The following is a 22,293-nucleotide window of genomic DNA, read 5'->3' on the forward strand; positions in this document are numbered from 1 at the left end:
CAGTCAGACAGTTGTATTGAGGGACACACAGCGAGCCAGAGCCAGGACCCCTGTCTGTAGGTCTGTACACCAGACAGCTCGCTTCCAGCTGCTTTTTTGTCTAACATGGGGATTTTGAAATGACCATGTGTGTTTCCAGGATCCTGAAAATTGATCCTCTTCGGCCATTGTGGGGAAGCAGTAGTTGGATAATCCAAGATAAAACTGGCTTTGGGACCTGGCACGTGGGGGGCTGGCAGCGTTCATGCCCAGTGATATGTACTGAAGCAGGCAGAAAGGTGACACAGCTTCCTGAGCACACGCCAGCTGGCAAGAAGCATTAAGGTGCAGCCCTGTCTGTGACTTCTGCTGCCCCCGCAAAGTTGCCACTTGCTGCTGAGCAGGTGGTGTCGTCTCGAGGCCCCGTTAGCTCGTCTGTAAAGCGCGGTGAGAACACTCCGTGTCCTAGGTCGTTGGAGTTGAGGATTGAGTTGACACCATGTCTGTAAAAGGGCTTAGCTCCCAAGTGGGAGCTGCGGAAATGCTCCTGTTGGCTGGGGTGTGAGGCAAGGGGCTGAAGTTGGCCGTGCTCACTGTGAAGCCCCGTGGGGAAGCCCAGCGGAGGATCGGCGCCTGATGGAGTCTGCAGTGCCGGAAGCCTTGCTGGGTTAGGATGGAGCCTTGGGAGCGGCTCCCCAGAGCACAGTGGTGCCTCTATTGTGGGTTTGAGATGTTTCTGCTTCTCAATGTTCTCTCTTTTTTCCTGCCTGCTTGCCTGCCTTTGGGACCTCTTGCTGTCTAGGGTGGCAGACGAAGCTTTCTACAAACAACCCTTCGCTGACGTGATTGGTTATGTGTATGTTGCAAAACTAATTTCTTCTCTTGTTTTCATTCTTCTTTTCATTTAGAGTTAATACTCCTTTTATGTCACAAATTGCTTTGCTTTTTAAGTTATTTCAAATTGGCACTGTGGGGGCTGCATAAGAGTGGATAAGCTGGGGCTTTGATCCATTGATTGTCTCGCAGAATCATGACTCCCTGCTCTGCCGTTTCTTGTATTCGGGGTTTTGGAGGGAAGGAAGCTGGGTCCCTTGCAAAATGTGGGTCATTCATGATCTTGTCTGGGAAGGCTTTGGCACTGGGTGGGCTCTGACCTCTTGCTGCCTCCCGGCCCCGGGTGGGAAGGACAAGTGTCCCGGGGCGGGGGGGAGGTGGAAGTCCGGGGTTAGGGGCCAGTGGGGGCAGCATTTTACATTCGGTTCCTTCAAAGAATGCAGGGTTGGTTGCCTCTCCTTCGGGGCAGAAGAGTCCAGAGCCGACGGGGTTGTCTCCAATGGGGAGCTGTAATTGTTTCTCCATGGTCTTACATGTCGGAAATTGTCATCTAGTGGCCAGCTTCTGATGCCCTGTCCCCCACGCGGGCACAAAGAGGCCTGAGCCTTGAGGTTAGGGTAGCCAAAGTTGTCTGATAGGGGCCACTTTGGCTTTCCCCCCAAAGGAAAGTGCATCTTCTCTGGAAAAGTTTTTTGGTTTAAGGATTCCTGTTATCAGAGTAGTATTACCGACGACTTGGGAACAGTTCTTGCTGTTTCCTCCTCAAAAATTAGAACTAGCTTTCGATATAAGGGAGATGAGAGTGGAATGGAGGAAGAGAGCAGCTTTGGGGACGATGGACAACAGGCTGAGGGCCGTAGGGCTTGTGGTGTTGGCCTGTTCATCCCGTTAGAAGACGGGGCTGGGTGTCCTGGCCCAGGTGCATTTGCAGGGAGACTTGTGAAATGCTGGACTTACAGGTGGTGTTGGATTTGATTTTGCACATTCTCTCTGGAGTAGAAATGGAGACTGGAAAAGTCGAGTCTGGGTTTGCTGGGCAGCAGGTGGCCCAGCAAAGCCAGCTGCACGTTCCCGAGTAGAGTGGCAAGGGCATGTCTAGCTTACCATCTGCATTGAGCTCATTCTCATTTTCTATATCTGACCTAAAGTTTCTCTCCTTGTTTCTTTTCTTCTCTTCACCTTTAAGCACAAACATAAACCATCCTTGCTACAGCCTAGAACAGTTAAGTAAACCTTTCTCACTGCCCGTAACTGTGTGTGCCATGAAGTCGCAGTGTTGTAGTGGCTCTGGGCTTCAGCGGTGTTTGCCACAGCCATCCCTGTGAGTGCCGCCCTCCGTCCCCACAGACCAGTCATCTCCATTGCTTTCGCTTTGCCCGTGATGCTTGTTGGAGTAGATGAATATAGTGTGTCTTCCCTCCTTTTAACACTGTCCTTTCGGGCTGTAGCTCCCACCAGTTAGTTCCCAGCTCGGGGTGGGCTGACCTGGACGTCAAAAAATATTGGAGCAGCATCCTACCAAAAAGCAACTGACGTTGATTGGCTCTCCAGCTATTGGGCACCCACCCCTGCCAGAGTGTGCCCTGAGTGGCCCGAGGCATCTGGCTGGAGGGAACATGGCCACCTTTTGGCTGAACTGGAGAATGTCCTAACAAACACCCTCCCAGAACAGCTTCAGTCTCGGGTGTCTGCTGGATGGGAGCTTTGTCTTGAGTTCCTGTTGATCTGCCCTGTTTCTCTCCAGCCTTAGGAATAAATCCAGAGGCTCTTGTGCAGTGACCTGTGGGCTTTTTAGAAGTCTCTAAGTTTATTTGAAACTCACGACAGCCCAACATAGATACTCTCCAAGCTGCTTTGCTCGTGGTAGTGAAGGCAGTGTGCAGCAGCTTCAAGACCCGCTTTTTAATGCTCTGTATCACCAGACAGAGGAGAGCGCCCTGAGCCAAACACCTGTATTCCAACATTTTACACAGCAGTCCAGGCACCGTGCCTCGGAGAGCTGACCACGTGTCTGTTCCCGAGTCTGACTCGGGCCGGGGGTGTTAACTCTTTGGAAAGGAGAACGCCGTTAAGTCAGGCGTGAAGAGCTCACGGGGTCCTGCGTTACACCAACATGTTTTGTTGTTGCTTCCAGGGCAGCAGAAGAAGCCTTTGTAAATGACATTGACGAGTCGTCCCCAGGCACTGAGTGGGAACGGGTGGCCCGGCTGTGTGACTTTAACCCCAAGTCCAGCAAGCAGGCCAAAGACGTCTCCCGCATGCGCTCTGTCCTCATCTCCCTCAAGCAGGCCCCCCTGGTGCACTGAAGAGCCGGCTGTGGAAACCCTACACCTGCACTAGCTCAGTCCTGCTCAGTGAAGCTCTTCACAGTAATTGGGTTAATTATGTTGAGTTCTTTTGGACCAAACCTTTTGTCTTTAGAGTTGATCATTGTTGGTGATTGCATGTTTCCTTTACCTGTGTTCTCCCTGGCGTTCAGAGAGGAGGGAGCGGGCGGGCGGCGCGGAGGAGTGGGGGAGCCTCCCGGTGTAGCCACAGCTGTGCTTTTGTGCATTATTCTGAGAATAAATTTGTTTCCAAACAGCAAGCCCGAAGCTTCATTATTGACCTCAAGGTGCTGAGGTTTGGAGTGAGGAGAAGTTGCCTTTCATCATTTCTAGGGCTGTGAGGAGGCACAGCCATTGAGTGCCCCCCCCCCCCCACCTCGAACTAAAATAGCTCCAAGTTTCTGTTGTCTGCAGTAGGATTCTGTGGAGGTTTCCACTTGAAAAGGGAGTTCCCCGGCTAAACGTTAACCCCTTATTGCCACCTAAAACAGCGCTGTGAACCCCTCATCAGCCTAGACATCTTCTCCCACACGGCTGTCACTGTCCGTACTTTGGGGTCTTAGATAGTATATTTCAACAGGGGTCTCTCTGGGGTATAGAGACTGTAGTGAGACCCTCACTCCTGTGGGTTCAGCCAGTAAACCTGAGTCAGGATGGCGTTAGCATGGGGCCTAGCCCTGTCACTGGATTCCTGGAGCACGTGTCAGTGCCATCCCTAGTACTTCACTCATTTCTAGTGCCAAATTCTTCATCTACACCTTGCTGGCCAGTACAACAGCTGCTCGGCATGTGTGGCTGTTTAAATTTAAATTAATGAAAATTAAACATACATTTCTAGGCCTAATTACATTTCATAGGCTCAGTGGCCACGTGTGGTTAGGTAGTGGCATCTGAACTGCACAGCACAGATTACAGCACATCTCCATCATCACGGAAGTTCTGGATGACATTGATCTACACAACAGGTGCTTCGAGGAGACTGCTCCATTCAGGCAGCAACACACTGTCAGCCCTCAGAACCTGTCACATTTTAGGTGATGGTTCGAGCAGCTAATAAAGCCATATTTCAGAAATCTGCTGCTAGGTACCCGATAGATTTCCCAGTTGGAGCCTGATGTCAACTCTTGTACCACACTGCGGAAGGGGGTTGCTCTTGCCATTGCCAAGAAGGAACGTCTCCCATCTCTCCTGTGGTAATTATGTCTGGAAGGGAGAGGAACCTTCACTAATTTTCCACCTACATCCCCCTGTCCAAGCTGCTGCTTTGGGCATTCCTTGATCTGCCCCACAGTTCTCTTCATTCCTCCCCTTTAGCCACCTTTGATCGTACTGTTGTCCACTGACCAGCTGTCATCTCCAGGCCTTGCTAATGCCATTCAAAATGTCAGAATCCAGTTTAAGAACTAGCTCAAAGGTTTCCTCCACACTGCCTCTCCTTGCTCCTGCCCCTGAGCTCCCATGGCCCTCTACGTGGGGCAGCTTACCTTTTGGTATTGTCTTACTGGTATCATCTGAACTGGTCTTGCCTCTGACACCAGATGGTTTCTTGAGGGTGGATATGGCAGCTTAAGGTGTCAGTAAAGTTTGTAACATTCCCAAGACCAAGAGGTGACTAGATAACATGACAGAAGTTATACAAGAGGACTTCCAAGGCTAGGTCATAAAAGTCAACGCGGCTTATGGCTGGTTTGTTGGAAAACACAAGCTGGTAGTCCTTGAGCCATCAGGTAAAAAACTCTGCCACCCTGGAGCCACCATGCTGTGAGGAAGTGCAAACCAGCCCACGTGGAGAGACCAACAGAGAAATGCCTAGCCAGTCCCTAGTATTCCAGCCTCGTGCTGAGGTGGTTTGTTACGCAGCAGTGATCTGGGATTGTTTCTAATGCCTGCAATACCCCGTGGGGCTTCATAAAAAGGAGGGAGTTGGTCTAGGGACTCAGTGGGTGCTCATCATTTAGTTTCAAACCTCTTTCTTGGGGCCGGTTTGTTTTTTATGTCAAATTTTAAATGTTATTCAATATAGTATTAGAAGTCCTAGCCAGAGCAATTAGGCAAGAAAGAGAAAAGGGATCCAAATTGGAAAAGTAAAACTGTCACTATTTGCAAATGACATGATACTATATATAGAAATCCTAAAGAGTCCACCAAAAAACCTGTATATTGAAAACTGTGACACTGATGAAAGTAATTGAAGACACAAATAAATGAGAATATATTCCATGCTTATGGATAAGAATTAATATTGTTAAAAATGTCCACACTGCCCAAAGCAAGCTACAGATTGAGTATAATCCCCAGCAAAATTCCAGCGGGATTTGGGGTCAGCCCAGTGGCGCAGTGGTTAAGTTTGCACCTTCTGCTTTGGCGGCCCGGGGTTCCCCGGTTCAGATCCCGGGTGCGGACATGGCACTGCTTGGCAAGCCATGCTGTGATAGGCGTCCCACATATAAAGTAGAGGAAGATGGGCACGGATGTTAGCTCTGCGCCAGTCTTCCCCAGCAAAAAGAGGAGGAGTGGCAGATGTTAGCTCAGGGCTAATCTTCCTCAAAAAAAAAAAATTCCAGTGGCATTTTTCACAGAAATAGAACAAACAATCCTAAAATTTGTACAGAATCACAAAAGACTCCAAATAGTCAAAGTAGCCTTGAGAAAGAACAAAGCTGGAGACATCACACTCCCTGGTTTCAAACTATATTCCAAAGCTATAGCAATCAAAACAGGATGGTATTGGCATAAAAGCAGACACACAGATCAACAGAACAGAATAGAGAGCCCAGAAAAAAACTCACGCATATATGGTCAATTAATTTATGACAAAGGAGCCAAGAAGATACAGTCAGGAAAGGACAGTTGGAAAAACTGAACCACTGTGTTATACCACACAAAAAAATTAACTCAAAATGGATTAAAGACTTGAAGGTAAGACCTGAAAAATTCTTAGACGAAAACATAGGCAATAAGATCCTTGACACTGGTCTTGGTGATAATCTTTTGGATTTCATACCAAAAGCAAAGACAACAAAAGCAAAAATAAATAAGTGGGACTAGATCAAACTTAAACATTTTTGTACAGCAAAGGAAACCATCAATAACATGAAAAGGCAACTTAGTAAATGAGAGAAAAATTTGCAAATCATATCTGATAAGGGGTTAATAAATATCCAAAATCTATAAAGAACTCATACAACTCAATAGGGAAAAAAAAAATCCAATTAAAAAATGGGCAGAGGATCTAAACAGACATTTTTCCAAAGACGAGACACACATGGTCAACAGGTAGGTGAAAAGATGCTCAACATCCCTAACCATCGGGGAAATGCAAATCAAAACCACAGTGAGCCAACACCGCACACCTGTTAGAATGGCTGTTATCAGAAAAACAAGTTGGGGAGAATGTGGAGAAAAGGCAACCTTTGTGCACTGTTAGCAGGAATGTAAACTGGTGCCGCCACTATGGAAAACAGTATGGAGTTTCCTCAAAAAATTAAAAACAGAACCACCATATAATCCAGCTATCCCACTTCTGGGTATTTATCCTGAGAAAATGAAACTAACTCGAAAAGATGTCTGCATCCCCATGTTCGTTGCAGCATTATTTACAGTTGTCAAGCTATGGAAACACCTAAGTGTCCATCAAGATGGATAAAGAAAATGTGGTACAGCAGTCCCCTGACCTGTGGTTTCACTTTCCACGGTTTCAGTTACCTGCAGTAAACCACAGTCTGAAAATATTAAATGGAAAATTCCAGAAATAAACAATTCCTAGGTTTTCGATTGCACGCTGTTCTGAGTAGTGATGAAATCTTGCGCCATCTCGCTCTGTCCCGCCTGGGACGTGAATCATCACTCTGTTGGATCCCCAACCATCGACATCATGGTGGCGCAGTGAGCCTCCGGTCAGTAGTGGCCTTACACTCCATAAGAACGATGCCTACATTATTCCCCTCACTTCCTCTCATCACGTAGGCTTGGATCATCTCACATCATCACAAGAAGAAGGGTGAGTGCAGTACAGTAAGATAGTTTAGTTTGAGACAGAGAAACCACAGTCCCGTAACTTTTCTTTCAGTACAGTTAGAATTGTTCTTAGTTGTTAATCTCTTGCTGCCCAACTTATAAATTAAAGTTTATCATAGGTATGTATGTATAGGAAGAAAACATAGTATATATAGGATTTGGTACTATCCGCAGTTTCAGCGGTTGGAATGAATCCCCCAGGGAAAAGGGAAGCCTACTGTATATTGTGGACAATGACGTATTATTCAGCCACAAGAATGAATGAAACCTTGCCATTTGCAACAACATGGATGGAGCTTGAGGGCATTAAGCTAAGTGAAAGAAGTCAGAGAAGGACAAATACCATCTGCGCTCACGTACACAGTCGGCCCTCCACATCTGCAGGTTTCACATCCGCGGATGCAGAGGGCCGACTGTATTCGTTGTACTGCACCTTGTTATATAAGGGACTGGAGCATCCATGGATTTTGGTATCTGCAGGGATTCCTAAAACCACTCCCCCACGGATACTGAGGGACCACTGTGTAGACTCTGAAGAAAAACAAGCTCACAGATACAGAGAACAGATTGGTGGTTGCCAGAGGCAGTGGGTGGGGGTTGGGTGAAATGGAAGAAAGTCAAAAGGTACAAACTTCCAGTTATAAGTCATGGGGCTGTGATGTACAGCATGGCGACCACCCTTAAAAAGACTGTTTGAAAGGTGCTACAAGAGTAGAGCTTAAAAGTTCTCATCACAAGAAAAAACATTCTCTAACTACATATGGCGATGGATTTTAATTGGGTTTATTGTGGTAATCATTTTGCAATATTTTTTAAATGTTATGTAAGAATGCTTTCTATTATCAGTGTGGTTTTTTGGTTAAGAAATCAATATTAGATGCCTTAAAGAAGGTATATGATCTTCAAAAAATAAGCACTGCAACAATGTAATAGAAATCTCTTCTGGAAAGAGAAATGCTTTTAGCTAGTGAGTGAATTAGGACAAAACAAAACAAAAGTGATAGGATTTCCACAAGGAAGTATATTTATTTTTTCTTTAGAATTTGGCTCAGAACAGTAACATAAGAATATTTACATTAAAATAAATTAAGATGTGATTAACCATATATAATAATTATGTTGGAATATTTTAGCCTTTCCATGAATTTAATAAAAACTAAGATTTGGTTTTAGATTCAGTGCCATCCTTCCTAATATTTGGTATGAAACTTGGGAGCAATGCAGTTCTCTAGGGTACAGAGTGGCAGATTTCCCCACAGAACCACAATGCCCCTCACAGTACACCGTCTCACCCCAGACACTGACGGCCGCGCAGACTGGCTTCCTTCCCAGGAATCAGCGTGGAATGTTTCAACAATAACCAGGACCTGAAGATGATTTCAAGACTAGGAGAGTTCTAGCAATCAGCCAACCCGCCTTTTCACATTTATCCACCAGGAAGGAAGCAGTTCACATGCAATATTCATTATTTCACTTTATTTTATATGCTAACTCTGAATATGTTGTAGAAACCTTCAAGTTTTCCTAAAATTAATAAACATTTTGAAGAACATATGCATATACTCCTTTAGATCATCCAAAAGTACCCATTAAAAAGCTGTCAGTAGACCAATACTGTATGTACTGGCAAAATTTCCACAGCATAGAGGAATTTGATTAAACTCCCCGCTGAGAGTGTCAAGGATAAATCGAGTCATTTGCTAATGAGATATTCTTATTAAAGCTTTTGGTAGCCTAAAGGAAATTCGAATATATTCACGTTTTGAAAGTTTTTGATAGGAGAGGTTATGTGGCTTAGCAAAAAAGCACAGAGGGATCTGGGATCAAACCGCGTCTCTAAGACTCACTGGCCACATAGCTTTAGGTATGTCAGTGAAACACATAAAACTTAGTTTGGGGTTCTATGAAATGGGAATTAAAACACCTACCTCACAGGTTGTGAGAATTTAGAATAATGTAATATGAAGCACCTAGTTCAGAGTCTGGCATACAGTAGGCACTTAATAGCGGTGGCTATTAGTATTTCTTTCAGATTGCAATTGGTAGCAAGAAGGCTGGCCTTTGGATCTTGACACTAGTGAAAGCACAGAATCTTACTCAGCCAGAATCCAGATTCACAGGTGTGAGCTCTGGGTATGACAGACACGAACGCTACATTAGTAGACACTCCAGGGTCATATTCCACACAGTATGAAAAGCTACTGAAGGGAGAGGTATCCGCTTGTCAGTAGCAAAGATCCTTTTAGAACAGATAATCTCCTCTCAGAAGCTGTAAGTCCTAGTGGCTTCTCAGCTGTCCTTAAGAAGATAAGGACAAGGTCACTAAGGCCACTGTAGATTCCTGTCTAAAGTTGCTTAAGGTTCTGCGAGAGTAATAGCAAACAACATCTTTCAACAAGTAACATTTGGGGGTGGCAGATGTCCAATGTCTTGATTGTGGTAACGGTTTCACAGGTATGTATATACATATGTCAAAACTTATCAAATTCTGCACTTAAAAAATACATCAGTAAAGCTGTTTTTAAAAAAAAGTTTACATAAGCCTTTCATGGTGAGATTTCCTTCTGTTCCCTGACTGGATCCCTTTCTGTGATCTGTGCTCAGGGTGAAAGGAAAGATGACTATCCAGACTCCAGGCTCCTGCTCACATCCCAAGCAAGGCCTGCAGGTCCCAGCGGCACATCTAGGAAGCGGAGTCCTGAGGCTCCCTCGTCTACTGGTGTAGCTCCTTTTGGCACAGAAGATTGTGATTGGTACTTACAAAGTTTGAGCTGAAATGACTCCAGGAAGAGCATCATCTACAAAAATGCAGGTTGGGAAAGGTACTTTGGAAGGGGAGACTAAAAGCAAACTCCTCTGCCAAAGTCGCCTGCCAAATATCAAATTTAAATAACAAATTGGCTTTTCAAGAAATGCTCATCTACAAGACAACCTGAATCCGCTAAGGAGCTCTTGAGTCTTGGTGCGTGTCCACCCCCGGGGGGCCTAGTAGACCCTGCGAGTCGTGTAGTCCAGAACCATGCTGGCGGCACCAAGCAGGGCAGGGTCCACCAAATCTGAAACCACCACGTCCACGTCCTGAACCGAGGACAAGGCCTGCTGGCGGATGACGTCTTTGACGATGTGGATATAGTGACTGGCTAGGACTCCAGAGAGGATCACGAGCGAGGGATTCATAGTGTGGAGGATGTTTACAACCCCAAGACCCAAAGCCGTTCCAGCTACAGGAAAACAAAAATTAAAATCAGTTTTGGGGGGAGAGCCAAATCAAAAACGCCAAAGAGGAAGGGGGAAAGGGCTAGCAGCCAGGAAGAGGCAGTACATTCGCACTGCATAATGGGAAGTGCTACTTTTAAAGCTGTCCATGAGGTATTCTTAGCATGAGAAAGTGATCATATGATACTTCGAAATGAAAAAAGCTGGGTATAAAATTGTATATATTATACTGTACGATCTCAAGTATGTAAAAAAAAAAAAAAAAAGCCCGGAAGGAAATGTTAATAATTGGTATCTCTGAACAGTAAAACCTGACGTGATACTTTTTCTTACTCTCCTGTATTTCTCTAAATTTCCTATAAAATGAACAAGTAGCTTCTTCGTAGTTGTAAAACGAAACAAAAATCTGTTTAAAAAGGCAATGCTGCTAAATGCCTTGAACGCGGTTCCAGAGGGCTGGTCCTGAGGGAAGCTGGGACCCGTGGGAGCCCCGGGCGCTCGAGGGCCCGCCCCCTGCAGCAGAGCGGCCCAGGACCGCACACTCACCTGTCCTCAAGATGCTCTGGGCCTTCACGTTGCCAAGTTTCGCAGCTTGGATGAGATGGAGGGCACCAACGGCTTCATCTTTTGGCACTGACATCCCTTCCACCAACAGCAGGTCTTCTGTGTGAACAGAGGGGAGGAGGAGAAGCTGTCATTACTGCGCTGCGGCAGCCCTGTGGGGAAGCCGAGCTTACCACTGCGCCTGCAGGCAGCGAGCCCCCACGTGGGAAGACAGTGTTTTCTTTTCACATTTGCAAAGCTTTTTATCAGCCGTGAAAGTCTACATACATTGCCCCAGAGGCCTCTGCCACCCTCTTGCTGCCTGGTTATACATCACCCGGAACTTCCCCACCTGGAAAAGCCTCGACTCTGGCCACAGCCTCCTCCCCAGCCCTCCAGGTTCTTCACTTCTCACTTGAAGAACTCATATCAAAGAGTCCTTGAGATGTTTTTTCCCCAAATTGTCAGACTCTGCTGCATTCATCTCCTTCATCTCCTTCCTTATCCACCCCGGATGCACTGGTGCCTTATTTGCCAGCGCTCGTCTCTGTCAGGAAGTTACAGGCCCTAAGGAACAGACACAGACCAGGGTTTAAGGCCAGCTCTGCCACTACTAGCTGCATGACCCTGTCCATGTCACATCACCTCTATACGTTTCTCTTCTCTATAAAATCGGGGTAACAATACCCACCCTAGCAGGATTCTTTTAGGGATTAAATGAAATAATGGACATACAGTACCTATGTGCTGGCCAGAGTAACTGCTAAATAAACAGGAGGCATTTCTATTATGTATCATCCTTGTCCTTCTGACCGTCACTCTGCCAGTCACCAACCAGGAGCATCTGCCTCCTCCTCTGCTCTTATCCTGGGTCCTGCTGGGAGGAATCTCAACTGTGCAGGCTGTTCCCCGGAGACCAGCCTGTGCTCTCCTGTGTTCCAGGGGCCCTCACAGCTGCCCTAGCTGGCTGGCTCTCCCATTCTCGCTCATTGCTCTTCTTAGCCTTCGCCTCCTCAGACCTTCTCCCTTCACCCCACTACCAAGAGGTCTCTGTACTTCTGAGCTCGCAGGAGGAGGACACACCAGGTGCCTCCACCATGAACACGTCTGTGTTTGCACGCCTCCGCTCCTTCCTTCCCCTTCTTGGGCCGTCCACCTGGGCTTTGCAGCTCCTCTCTTTCCCGCCCTTCAGTGCCCTCACTGTAGGGACTCGACCACCCTTTCTTGCATTCTCAACCTTCGCTTCCATTCCACTGTGTCCTTTCCATCAGCATGTGCTCACAAATTCCATGTCCTCAAAGGACTTCTTCCCTCCTACTCAATGTAGTTAGGCTTCTGCTCCCACTATTTGACTGAACTTTTTTTTTCTGTTACTTTTTTTTAAAGATTGGCACCTGAGCTAACATCTATTACCAATCTTTTTTTAACTTTTTTTTCTTCTCCCCAAAGCCCCTCAGTACATAGGTGTGTATTTTTAGTTGTGGGTCCTTCTAGTTGTGGCATATGGGACGCCGCCTCAGCGTGGCCTGATGAGTGGTGCCATGTCCGCACCCAGGATCCGAACTGGTGAAACCCCGGGCTGCCAAAGGCGGGGGCAGCCCCTGAACCTCTTCTTAAGACATGTATTTGCCCCCAAGGGGCAAAAATTAGTTCTTGCAGGCAAAAACCCTTACTCTTTTTATAGCGATGGTACATAAACACAAACAGATAAACAATATATCTGTCATACTGAAGTTTCATGGGGTGGCATGATTAGGAAAAAATGTCTGAACAGGCTCCTTAGGGGGGTGATGATAAAAACAAGGTTAAAAAACAGTTTTCATGGCTTCAAATGATGTCCTCGTGGCCAAAGCCAGTGAACTTTTCTGAGTTTGTCTTACTCGTAAGCAGCCCTTGACACCACCAGCCACTCGCTCTCTGAAGTGCTCTCCCTTTCCGGCTTCTGTAACTTCACCCTGTCCTGGTCCTCCTCCCTGCCCCTCAAATGCTGACGTTTCACAGATTCCATCCCTGACTCGTGCCTCATTCCGAGTCCCATTCCTAGGTTTAACTACCACCTCAAAGAGTCCCAATCCTTACCTCTAGCCCAGTCATCTCTCCTGGGCATCAGACCCCTGTAGCCAGCTGCCTTCAACACCTGTCCAGCCGGATGTCTCACGAGCACCCAACCATCATCTTTTGCCAAAATCTGTTCCGCCTCTCATATTCCCAATCCCCAAGCTGTCCACCTAGAAAACTGCCTGTCATTCTAGAACTGTCCCACAAAACCAGCCTCCATTCAAGTATCATTTTCCCCCCAGAAAACAAAAAGTTACAGTTTAGTGAAGAAGCTAAATTCAGATCTGACCGTGTCTTTCCCCTGAGCTTTTTCAGTGCCTTCTCCACCCTCTGCTGGTCCTAGCCCGCCTCTTTGGTACACTGTGCCCTGCGCTGCCCTTTATGCACCAAGACCGCTGTTTCCCATGCTTGGAAGTGCTCCCTGGCTCATCCAGACTTGCCTCGCTAATCCTGTTTGTCCTCTGACTCTCAACCCCCAGGATGGCACCCTAACGCTCTCTTCCCTGCTTCGAGAGGGCGAGGAGGGAACGCTGGTGTCCTTCTTACATGCGTCTACATTCCTTGTCCATCATTCTCCTTGCACTTGACACACTTTATTATACTGATATTAAATGACTCCCTCTTGCATTAGACTAGAAACCATCCTAACTTCTATAACATGTCCAGAAACAACTTTAGTTCAAGTAGACCTTTCAGAGTTCAAAAACTTTAATATGTTCTCCCATTTAATTCTTCATTAAGATGTGTATTAAGTACCCACCCTGTGCTAGAGGCTGAGAAAACAAAAATAAAAGACATCTTCCCCGCTACCCAGGGGCTCAGGGCCCATCTCCATCACTGGAGAGGAGGTGTCAGCATGGCTCCGCACCCAGGAGACGTGGGAGCTTCAGTGCGAGGAAGAGCCTCTGCTTTTCCTCTAGGGATCGAAAAGGTTACAAGTTCTGGCTCCAGCGTTCGGCTCTCTTTGGAATATCTACTTTGAAGTACCTGTCCACCATTTGGCTATTTGATTCCTCAGCAGAGAGAAACTAACCATCATGCAGTTTTTTCGCTTCCCTCTGCAAGGCCATTCCAGAGGCATATGCTTCAATACACCCATGGCTTCCACAGGAACAATCAGGCCCATCCAGAGACACAACAAGGTGGCCGAGTTCTGCAGCACAGAAGGAGCTTCCGTGGATCAGTTCATGCTGATGGATGATCCCCCCGCCAATTCCTACGGTGAGAGACAACAATCACTAAGGCGCCCCTTCCCCTGAAACAGAAGACTATGATATGGCCATGCCTCATCTGTTTAGCAAAGCTTTGCAATGTGAGGTTCTATACAATGCCTGCTTTCCTAGAGAGCAGAAACTTACCAAGTACCAAAACTTTATCTGGAAGCATTTTGGAGGGAAAATGTTTTCAGCAGATCCTCTGATGCTCCGGGTCGCATCTGCCTGGCTCACTACTATTTCAACCACAGCTGTCTGGGACAGTTCCACGCAAGCTCAGACTCAGCTTGCAATGACAGGATGCCACCTCCAACACACATCGCCCATCTTCTCCCCAAGGCCTTCTCCAACACTAAGAGCTCAGTCAGCCATGCAAGCACAGTGCCCAGAGGCAATCCTCAACCAAGGCGAGACAGGAGCCAGGAGATTCAGTGGACAATTCTGGATGGTATTCTGCAGGCTTCCTGGGAGCTTCTGGTAGATTTCAGCCCTGCTGCCCTCAGGGCAACTTCGATAATGCACCCTCTAATGGCTTCCCTCCTACTCTGTTCTAGTCTTCCCACTCCCGCACTCCCACTTTCCAGGATCACCTCCAAAATAAATACCTGCATCTAAATCCTTGTCTCAGACTCTGCTCTGGGGGAAACCTGAAATAAGATAATCTCACCAAACCTATCATATACCTACTTTCTTAACCAGAGAATATGAAATATGATTTTGCCTCTTCTTAATGCCACTATGTCTAAAAATCTGATTCAGTAATCACGAACATCAATGACGGTCTTTTGTTGCAGAGTTTAGGAGTTACTAAGGAGTACAGGGCATTTTGCCTTAGAGGGCTCTGCTTCTTAGAGCTGTCCTGCCCTCGACTACTTCTTGTGGCACTTATTCCTCAACCTCCACCCATCTAATTTGCAGCTCATTATCTGCTCTGAGCTAGGAAATGATACCCAAGCTTGCTAAGACTGTGTCCAAGACTAAGAAGAAGGGCGTCAGCTTAGAGAGGAAGGAGTATAATGTAGAGTTTAAGAGCACAGAAGTTTTGAAGTTAGACATATCTGCGATGAAATGGCGGCTCAACCACTTACTAGCTGGGTCTGTTTCCTCATTTAAAAAACAGATTGGGACAACAGCAAAAATGGCAGAGTAGGGAACCCCAAAAGTCCATTCTCCACTAAAGCAATGAATAAACTGGCAAAACTGTCAGAATCAACTCTTTTGGAAATCTAGAAACTAACCAAAAGTTTGCAACAAGCAGGGGAATGCTCAATCAAGAAAAGCTGAAACATTCTAAGAGAGCTTTCTGGTACTTTGTAGTCCCATCAGCCACCTACTCCGCAGCCTGGCGGTGGCCTTGAACAACAAACCCCATCCTCAGTACAGATGGCAGTACTGGAGGGAGCAGGATGAACCTTATTCTCAAAGAATTGTAGTGGTTTGTTTTGACCTGCTTGGCAGCTCCTGGAGAACCAGCTCAAAGGGCTTGCCTTTATCTCACACGCCTCAGAACTCTCCTGGGGCTGAGGGGGTTACCCAGGGGGCATTTGTCAAAAACATTTAAAGGCAAAACATATTTATTAGTCTCTGCTGCCTAGAGTAATGGATAACAATTGGGGCAAACAATATACTAACCAAAAAAGACCAAGAGGAAAAGCTGGGGAATGAGAAGCTTCAGGGAATAAGGGCTCTGAGTAGCTCTGACAAGTTCCTGGGAATTCAGAAGGTCACAGCAAGCCCAGGGCAGGGCACACACACCGAAAAGCCCTGAGCAGGCCTAAACTCTCACATGCAGCTCCCCTTCAGGCTCTACTCAAGGGGGAAGTGAAGGCTAAGGCAGAGTCGTAAACTGCCTGCCTGCGTGTTGAAGACGTGCCCCAACCCACACTCAAGCTCCTGAAGCAACTTTCTCTTAGTCCTCTTACCTGTGCCTGTGATCAGTGTCACAAAGTTTTCCAGGCCCTTTCCTTGACCAAATTTCCTCTCCGCCAGGGCAGCACAGTTGCCATCGTTGTCCACCCACACGGGGAGATGCAAAGTGTCAGATAGGGGGGTCCTGAGGTCCACAGAGTTCCATTCTTGAATCAGTTTGGTTGAATGGAGCACAATTCCTTCCCGAGGATTTACACGGCCACCAGTGGAAATGCCTGAGCTCCACCACAAACACAAGGCAAATAATTCTGATGAGAAATCTTAGAAAAGTGTGCCAACCTTAATTCACCCAAGATGTCCCAAGACAAAACTACCAAGGACTGCAAGGAAAAGTCAAGCAATTCTGAGCTAAATCCACAGCTTCCCACAGACTCATAGTACCATCAATGCTTCTTCCATGTTTATTGGGAGCTTCTCCCATGTTTGGGGCCCACAGATCGGACCTGGAGCCGTCTACACACAGGGCAGACAGTGACTCGATGTTCAGTCACACATCAGAACTCAGAAGACAATAAAGTGGACATTAAAATGAATATTTCTTGGGAATGTAATTCACAGTCTCACCTACTCCCAAAATTCTGCAGTTCAGTTTTACAGCTTCTGATGCAGCTTCTACACACATCTGTAGGATTAAATTAATCCTCTCTTCATAGGTTTTAGGATTGAATTGAGTATACTTCTTAACTATTTCACCCTAAAAGAGAAAAAAACAATGAGATCTGTCTCACTGGTCTTAGCTAAGGAGCATGTGGTCAATCTTTTGACCTTTTTCATAATAAATTAGACTTTGCTGTAGGACAGTACTGCAGATTAACATGACTGCTGGGGAAGGGAGTCACCGTCTGGCTTGGGCTGGCCCTGGGATACACCCAAGTAGCTTCCTGGGAAGCCATCCTGGCATATGGCTGTTGAAGCAATGACAACTCCAAGCCAACCAGATGTGCCCCTCTCTTAAAGTGTAAGGTGAATGTTGGCTAATCTGTATCTTCATTAAAAGGTCATATTTTACTCTTAGAGATTGACAAATTTTCCTTGCTTAAATACTGAAGCAGCTAAGCAAATATCCTAAGTAGTTAAGCTTTAAACATCTCCCGTGACTGAAGCCAATAATGGTATGGCACCACGATGTTCAAATTACTGTGCTTTGTGGCATGTGTTAACACCATTCAGGGATAGTCCCTCCTAATTATTCTTGTTTTTAAAATTTTTCTTTGCTCTTCTCACTTGCGCATTATTTTAAGTAGATTTCAGAGTAATGTGATTAACCTTAAAAATCCCATTGAGATGTTGACTAGAATTATGTTAAACTTACAATTCAATTTGGAAAATGCTGAAATTTAAAAAATACTCAGCCTTCCCATCTAGGACATTTTTCAAGCCTTTATATTTTACAGTACAGTTTTATAATTTTCTTCACATAGATCACAGTTTTCTGGTTGAGCTGATTCTCAGTGGTTTTTGCTGTTCTTGTTCTGAGCAGGGCCTCTTTTCTTTTGTTGTTAACGGACTGCACCCATCTGCGAGGGCTAACGGCGCCAGTAAAGACTGGCATTACACACAAACCTGCAGCTGTGCCTCTCTGCCTCCACTGTGCGTCAGAACCACCTGGGCGAGCTTTGAGCAAATACTGATACCCGGCCTCCACCCCTAGAGATTTCGATTTACTTAGTTTGGGATGAGAGCCAGGCATCTGTATAGTTTTTTAAGCTTCCAGGTAATGTTAATGTTAACGTGTAGTCAGGGTTGACAGACACTCACCTAGAGGAAAACCTGAATCTTTGCCTACAGTTTCATTCAAGTAGAAAGTTATTGATATTTATATATTTACCATAATATCTAGCCATTTTATTCAATTGTCTTATTAATTCTACAAGATTTTGGTTTAGTTATATTGTCTATAAATACTATTTTTTATTTTGCCTTGTCCACAACCTCCATTTTTGCTGTTTGTTCTTTGCTTTATTCCCTTCATAACTTCCAGAATTACATTAGCTAAAGTTGCAGAAAACATCTTTCTTTCCTTCTTGATTTTAACAGTAATGTCTCTAGGATTTCACCACTACAAAGGGTGTTGGCCATTCATACGGAATAGACCATTTTGTGTTAAGAAAATATTCTTCTATTAATACTTTTTAGAGAATATCTATAAAGGAGACCTTTTGGCTTCTCCTGAGAAAATCACGTTTCGTTTTGCTTTGCTTTATTTAACCTAAACAACTTTGTGTTTAAAATCCTTGCTACTTCTCATGGACTCCTAAAACTTGATACATCTAAACTATTTCAAACAAAGGTTTTTCTCCTAGGTTTATTCTTCTTTAAGAAGTCATTAGAGGTCATTTTAACATGGACAATTTGGTGTTTTTATGAAGGCTCTCAGCCTCTGTCAACACTGCGGTGATGGGGTCTGGTTAAGGGATTGAAGGTACGCTCTACTACTCAACTACAACCGTGTTCTAGAGGAGAAGCGCTTCTAGATAGTAATAAGCATCCTCCATACTCCGAGCTGTTACCAGGTGTGGAATTTCAGATCTCCTGGGTGGCAAGAGCCCTCTCTGGTGCCTAAGGGGTCTCTCATTGTCAGCTGAAGTCTATTAACTTGGATTCCCTGAGAATTTTACTTCTTTAAAATGTTAATGATTACTAAAATAGCGAGACAAACATCGTACTGGATCCAAAAGTCAACACCGTGGGGACATAATTACAAGCTCTCGTGTGTGTTTCTAGCCCTGCCTTCCAACCATACTTTTTAAAAATCAATTACTGAGGATAGAAAGTTAAGACCTTAGGAGTTATTTTACCTTCATGCTGACTATTGCAACTCGGAGGTTTGTCCCACCAAGATCAACAGCCAAGGCACTTAGCGTTTCAAGAATATGGTCAATATCTTGAGAGATATTCTCCTTCACAGGAGGAAAACAGAATTTCTTTTGTAGTGGCTCTTGAAGATCAATAGATTTGAGAAACTTCAAAATCCTTGGAACAGCATTTCCATCCCCATATATCTTTGAACTGTAATATCCAAAAAGTAGATTAAATTAAATGCTTCTCTCATACATATTAAGTGATATTGAGAACATGGTATTAATGGAATCTGAGACTTGGGGTAATAAATAGTTTGCTTTTCTTCCTTTGAAAATAACATCTGAATCTCTTCAGCAACATAGTAACTAAGTACCCGCATACTACCAATGCAGTATCTGATTCTGTTGTTGATTGAAACACAACTAATTCCAGCCTGAGATACCATTAACAAAATGCCTGTATCATCAAAGAAAAATTCTCTCTCTTAAGCCAATTTCAGAATATAACATAGTTTGGGACAGTGAATTTATTTAGCTTTTTTTTTTTTTTTTTACATAGTTGTAGATTCTAGTTGTGAGTGCCTCTGGCTGTGCTGTGTGGGACACGGCCTCAGCGAGGCCTGATGAGCGGTGCCATGTCCACGCCCAGGATCTGAACCAGTGAAATCCTGGGCCACTGAAGCAGAGTGTGCAAACTTAACCGCTCGGCCACAGGGCCAGCCCCTTTATTTTGCTTTTTAATCTTTATATCTGTAGAGGAAAAAAGTTACTTTCAGAAAAAAACATTCAAATATGGGAAATCTCATTAATTTGAAATAGAAAGGAGGGCAGTCTCAATTAATTAGAATGCTGAACTAGACCTTTTTTTTTTTTTTAAAAGACTTTATTTTTCCTTTTTCTCCCCAAAGCGCCCCCGGTACATAGTTGTGTATTTTTAGTTGTGGGTCCTTCTAGTTGTGGCATGTGGGATGCCACCTCAGCATGGCTTGATGAGCGGTGCCATGTCCGTGCCCAGGATTTGAACCGGCGAAACCCAGGGCCGCTGAAGTGGAGCACACGAACCCAACGACTCGGCCACGGGGCCGGCCCCTGAACTAGACTTTTTAAAGAAAACCAGTTACATTAATTTCTAATATTTATAGAAATTCAAAGTAGGCTAAAGAAGTATTTCCTAGCAGAAGTGCTATATTAATTAACTGAGACAAATAAAAACATTATTCTCCATTGGAACCCTGGGTGGAGTAATACAGGGTATCTTAGCAAGCCCTGTCTCACCAGCAGCTGGAGACCCCAGGGAAGTAGAATGAGAGCTCTGTTAGGAGGATTAAACAGTGAAAATGGTGCCAGAGGCAGCTCCCCTTTTAAATCACTTTTTTTACACGGGTATATACTCACCAAGGGTACTGTTTACCGAACTGAAGGTGCAGCGCTTGCAGTATTTTGTCTTGGGTATCAGCATCCCGGACATGAAGGACATTTTCCCCTAAGTAAATCCAGTGACACATTATAATGATTCAGAAGTGGGAATATTCAAAGAATAAAGAAATTAGCAGTGTGTTGTACTCACAATGGACCCTGAAACCCAGAGGACTTCAAATGAGTCGTCTTCTGTTAGAGAAACATCAACTTTTCTACTTTCTACCCTTTAAAGCACTCACAGCAAGATTTCCGTATATCAAATACTTAAGGACGCGAGGGTCCTTTATTCCCAAAGAGAATAAATTAAGCTTTTGTTTGTTTATTGAAATAAATAAGGTTGGATTAATCTAGTATCCTCTCACCACTCATCTAGCCATCTACCATGCCCACTCTTTCCATCTGCACTGCCTTCCATCTACTGAGCCAGTTGTTCAATCAGCTGGTCAGGCCAGGTTGGTCAGTTAGTCAGTGAGCCAGTCAGCTGTTCAGGCAGTCACTTTTTCTCCATACATTTTCTGACCAATGTGAGGAAGTAAATACAATGAAAATGGCCATGTTTTTCAACAGACTTGGCTAAGAAGAGGAGAAGAGCAGAAGAGTGGTGGCTGGAGAGAGGTGTGGGCTCACAGAAGGGGATGTTTTGCACTGTTTTGTTTTTAAGATGCGAGAGGCCTGGGTATGTTTCAATGATAAAGAAGCTAAAGACACATGGCAGAAAAAGGATGACTGACAGGTCCTGAGAAGGCAGGAAGGGTGGGGATTTAGAACACAGGTAGAAAGTTAGGTAGTGGACAGGCAGGAGAGACCAGACACCCCACGCCCTCCAATGTAAAGAAGGTGAGAGGGAAGGAAAGGACGGATGGGCCTGTGTTTATATAAGTGTGGTCACAGAAAGCACAGACTCCTTTTGAAAAAGGACCACGTTGCCAAATCCAGCGCTCAATTCTTTGTTCACATCTTATTTGAGCTCTCAGCAGCATTCAAAGCAGCGTCCGTCTCTGTGAAACACTATTTTCTGGGCTTTAATGATTTCACACTGCTGGTTTTCCTCATTGGCAGTTCCTTTTCAGTATGCTTTGCTGGTCCTTCCCTCCTCACCCGAACTCTAAATATTTAAGGCTCCAGAGGTTGGTCCTGGGCTCCAGTCTCTTCCTTATTTACACGTTCTCCTCGGGGTAATCTTATTTAGTGCTTTGGTTTTAACTATCGTCTCTGGCAGAGTGTGCCATTATCCTCAATATCTTTTCTCCATACTACTAACAGAATTTTTTGCTGGGCGTCTGGTCACCCAGCTAGACTATATTCTTCAGCATCCCATGCAGCTAGCTGTAGGCTTGTGACTTTGTTCATCCTTGACATCTTCACCTCTCCTCCTTCCCAGTGGCTAAAATGTGAACTTAACAGCAAGAGTTGCAGCACCCATCAAGAAGATGAATGAAGCCTAAAGTCTTTGACTGTGGAGCTGCCATACTAATGAGAAACAAAGAAAATCTAACTTTCTTAGACACTATTATTTTGTCTCTCTGTTACAGCAGCAGAACTGATATCCTAACTAAACACCATCTATATGCCAATCATTCTCAAATTTATATCTCCAACTAAACTCTCTCTGGAACTATCTAGCTGCTTACCTGTCTTGTCCACTTTGGTATCTAATAGGTATCGCAAACTTAACGTGGCCATTCAAGAACTCTTAATTCCACTCCCTCCCAAATCTGTTCCTCCCTCAGTATCCTCCATGTCAGGAAAGAGTAACCCCACTGCTCAAAACAAACATCTAAGAGTTACTGTTGATTGCTTTCTTCCTTTCACCGTTCACATCCAAGCATCAGCAAATACAATAACAAACCCCAAATCTAACTTTTCTCCATCTCTAATACCACCATGTGGTCTAAGCCACTATCGTCTCTCATATGAACTGAAATAACCCCTTCACTGGTCACCCTCCTTCCACTC

At 45.1% G+C, this 22,293-nt stretch overlaps 2 protein-coding genes across 7 annotated transcripts in view; one reads left to right on the forward strand and one right to left on the reverse strand.

Moving 5' to 3' along the window:
* The window catches only part of CLTA (clathrin light chain A), a 47,913-nt gene that overhangs the window by 18,043 nt on the left and 7,577 nt on the right, over positions 1-22,293 (forward strand). Inside the window, exons 5-6 of one of the 4 annotated variants that reach the window (XM_046675986.1) lie at positions 2,000-2,035; positions 2,948-3,397. The exons of 1 other annotated variant lie outside the window; for it this stretch is intronic. In XM_046675986.1, the coding sequence (XP_046531942.1) occupies positions 2,000-2,035; positions 2,948-3,119 (208 nt within the window). In that variant the 3' untranslated portion in view covers positions 3,120-3,397. Of the gene's footprint in view, positions 1-1,999; positions 2,036-2,947; positions 3,398-9,761; positions 9,896-22,293 lie in introns of those variants that run through there. 2 more of the 4 variants (XM_046676002.1, XM_046675993.1) reach the window with 2 other exon arrangements.
* Positions 10,143-22,293, reverse strand: part of GNE (glucosamine (UDP-N-acetyl)-2-epimerase/N-acetylmannosamine kinase) — a 40,502-nt gene continuing 28,351 nt past the window's right edge. For all 3 annotated transcript variants that reach the window (XM_046675957.1, XM_046675974.1, XM_046675966.1), the window contains exons 6-12: positions 20,314-20,401; positions 18,916-19,126; positions 16,682-16,811; positions 16,111-16,332; positions 14,008-14,190; positions 10,920-11,036; positions 10,143-10,378 (exon numbers count right to left, since the gene is read on the reverse strand). In XM_046675957.1, the coding sequence (XP_046531913.1) occupies positions 10,143-10,378; positions 10,920-11,036; positions 14,008-14,190; positions 16,111-16,332; positions 16,682-16,811; positions 18,916-19,126; positions 20,314-20,401 (1,187 nt within the window). The remainder of the gene's footprint in view (positions 10,379-10,919; positions 11,037-14,007; positions 14,191-16,110; positions 16,333-16,681; positions 16,812-18,915; positions 19,127-20,313; positions 20,402-22,293) is intronic.

The sequence above is a fragment of the Equus quagga genome, chromosome 1 (genome assembly GCF_021613505.1).
Source record: "Equus quagga isolate Etosha38 chromosome 1, UCLA_HA_Equagga_1.0, whole genome shotgun sequence".
NCBI classification, from domain to species: Eukaryota; Metazoa; Chordata; class Mammalia; order Perissodactyla; family Equidae; genus Equus; species Equus quagga.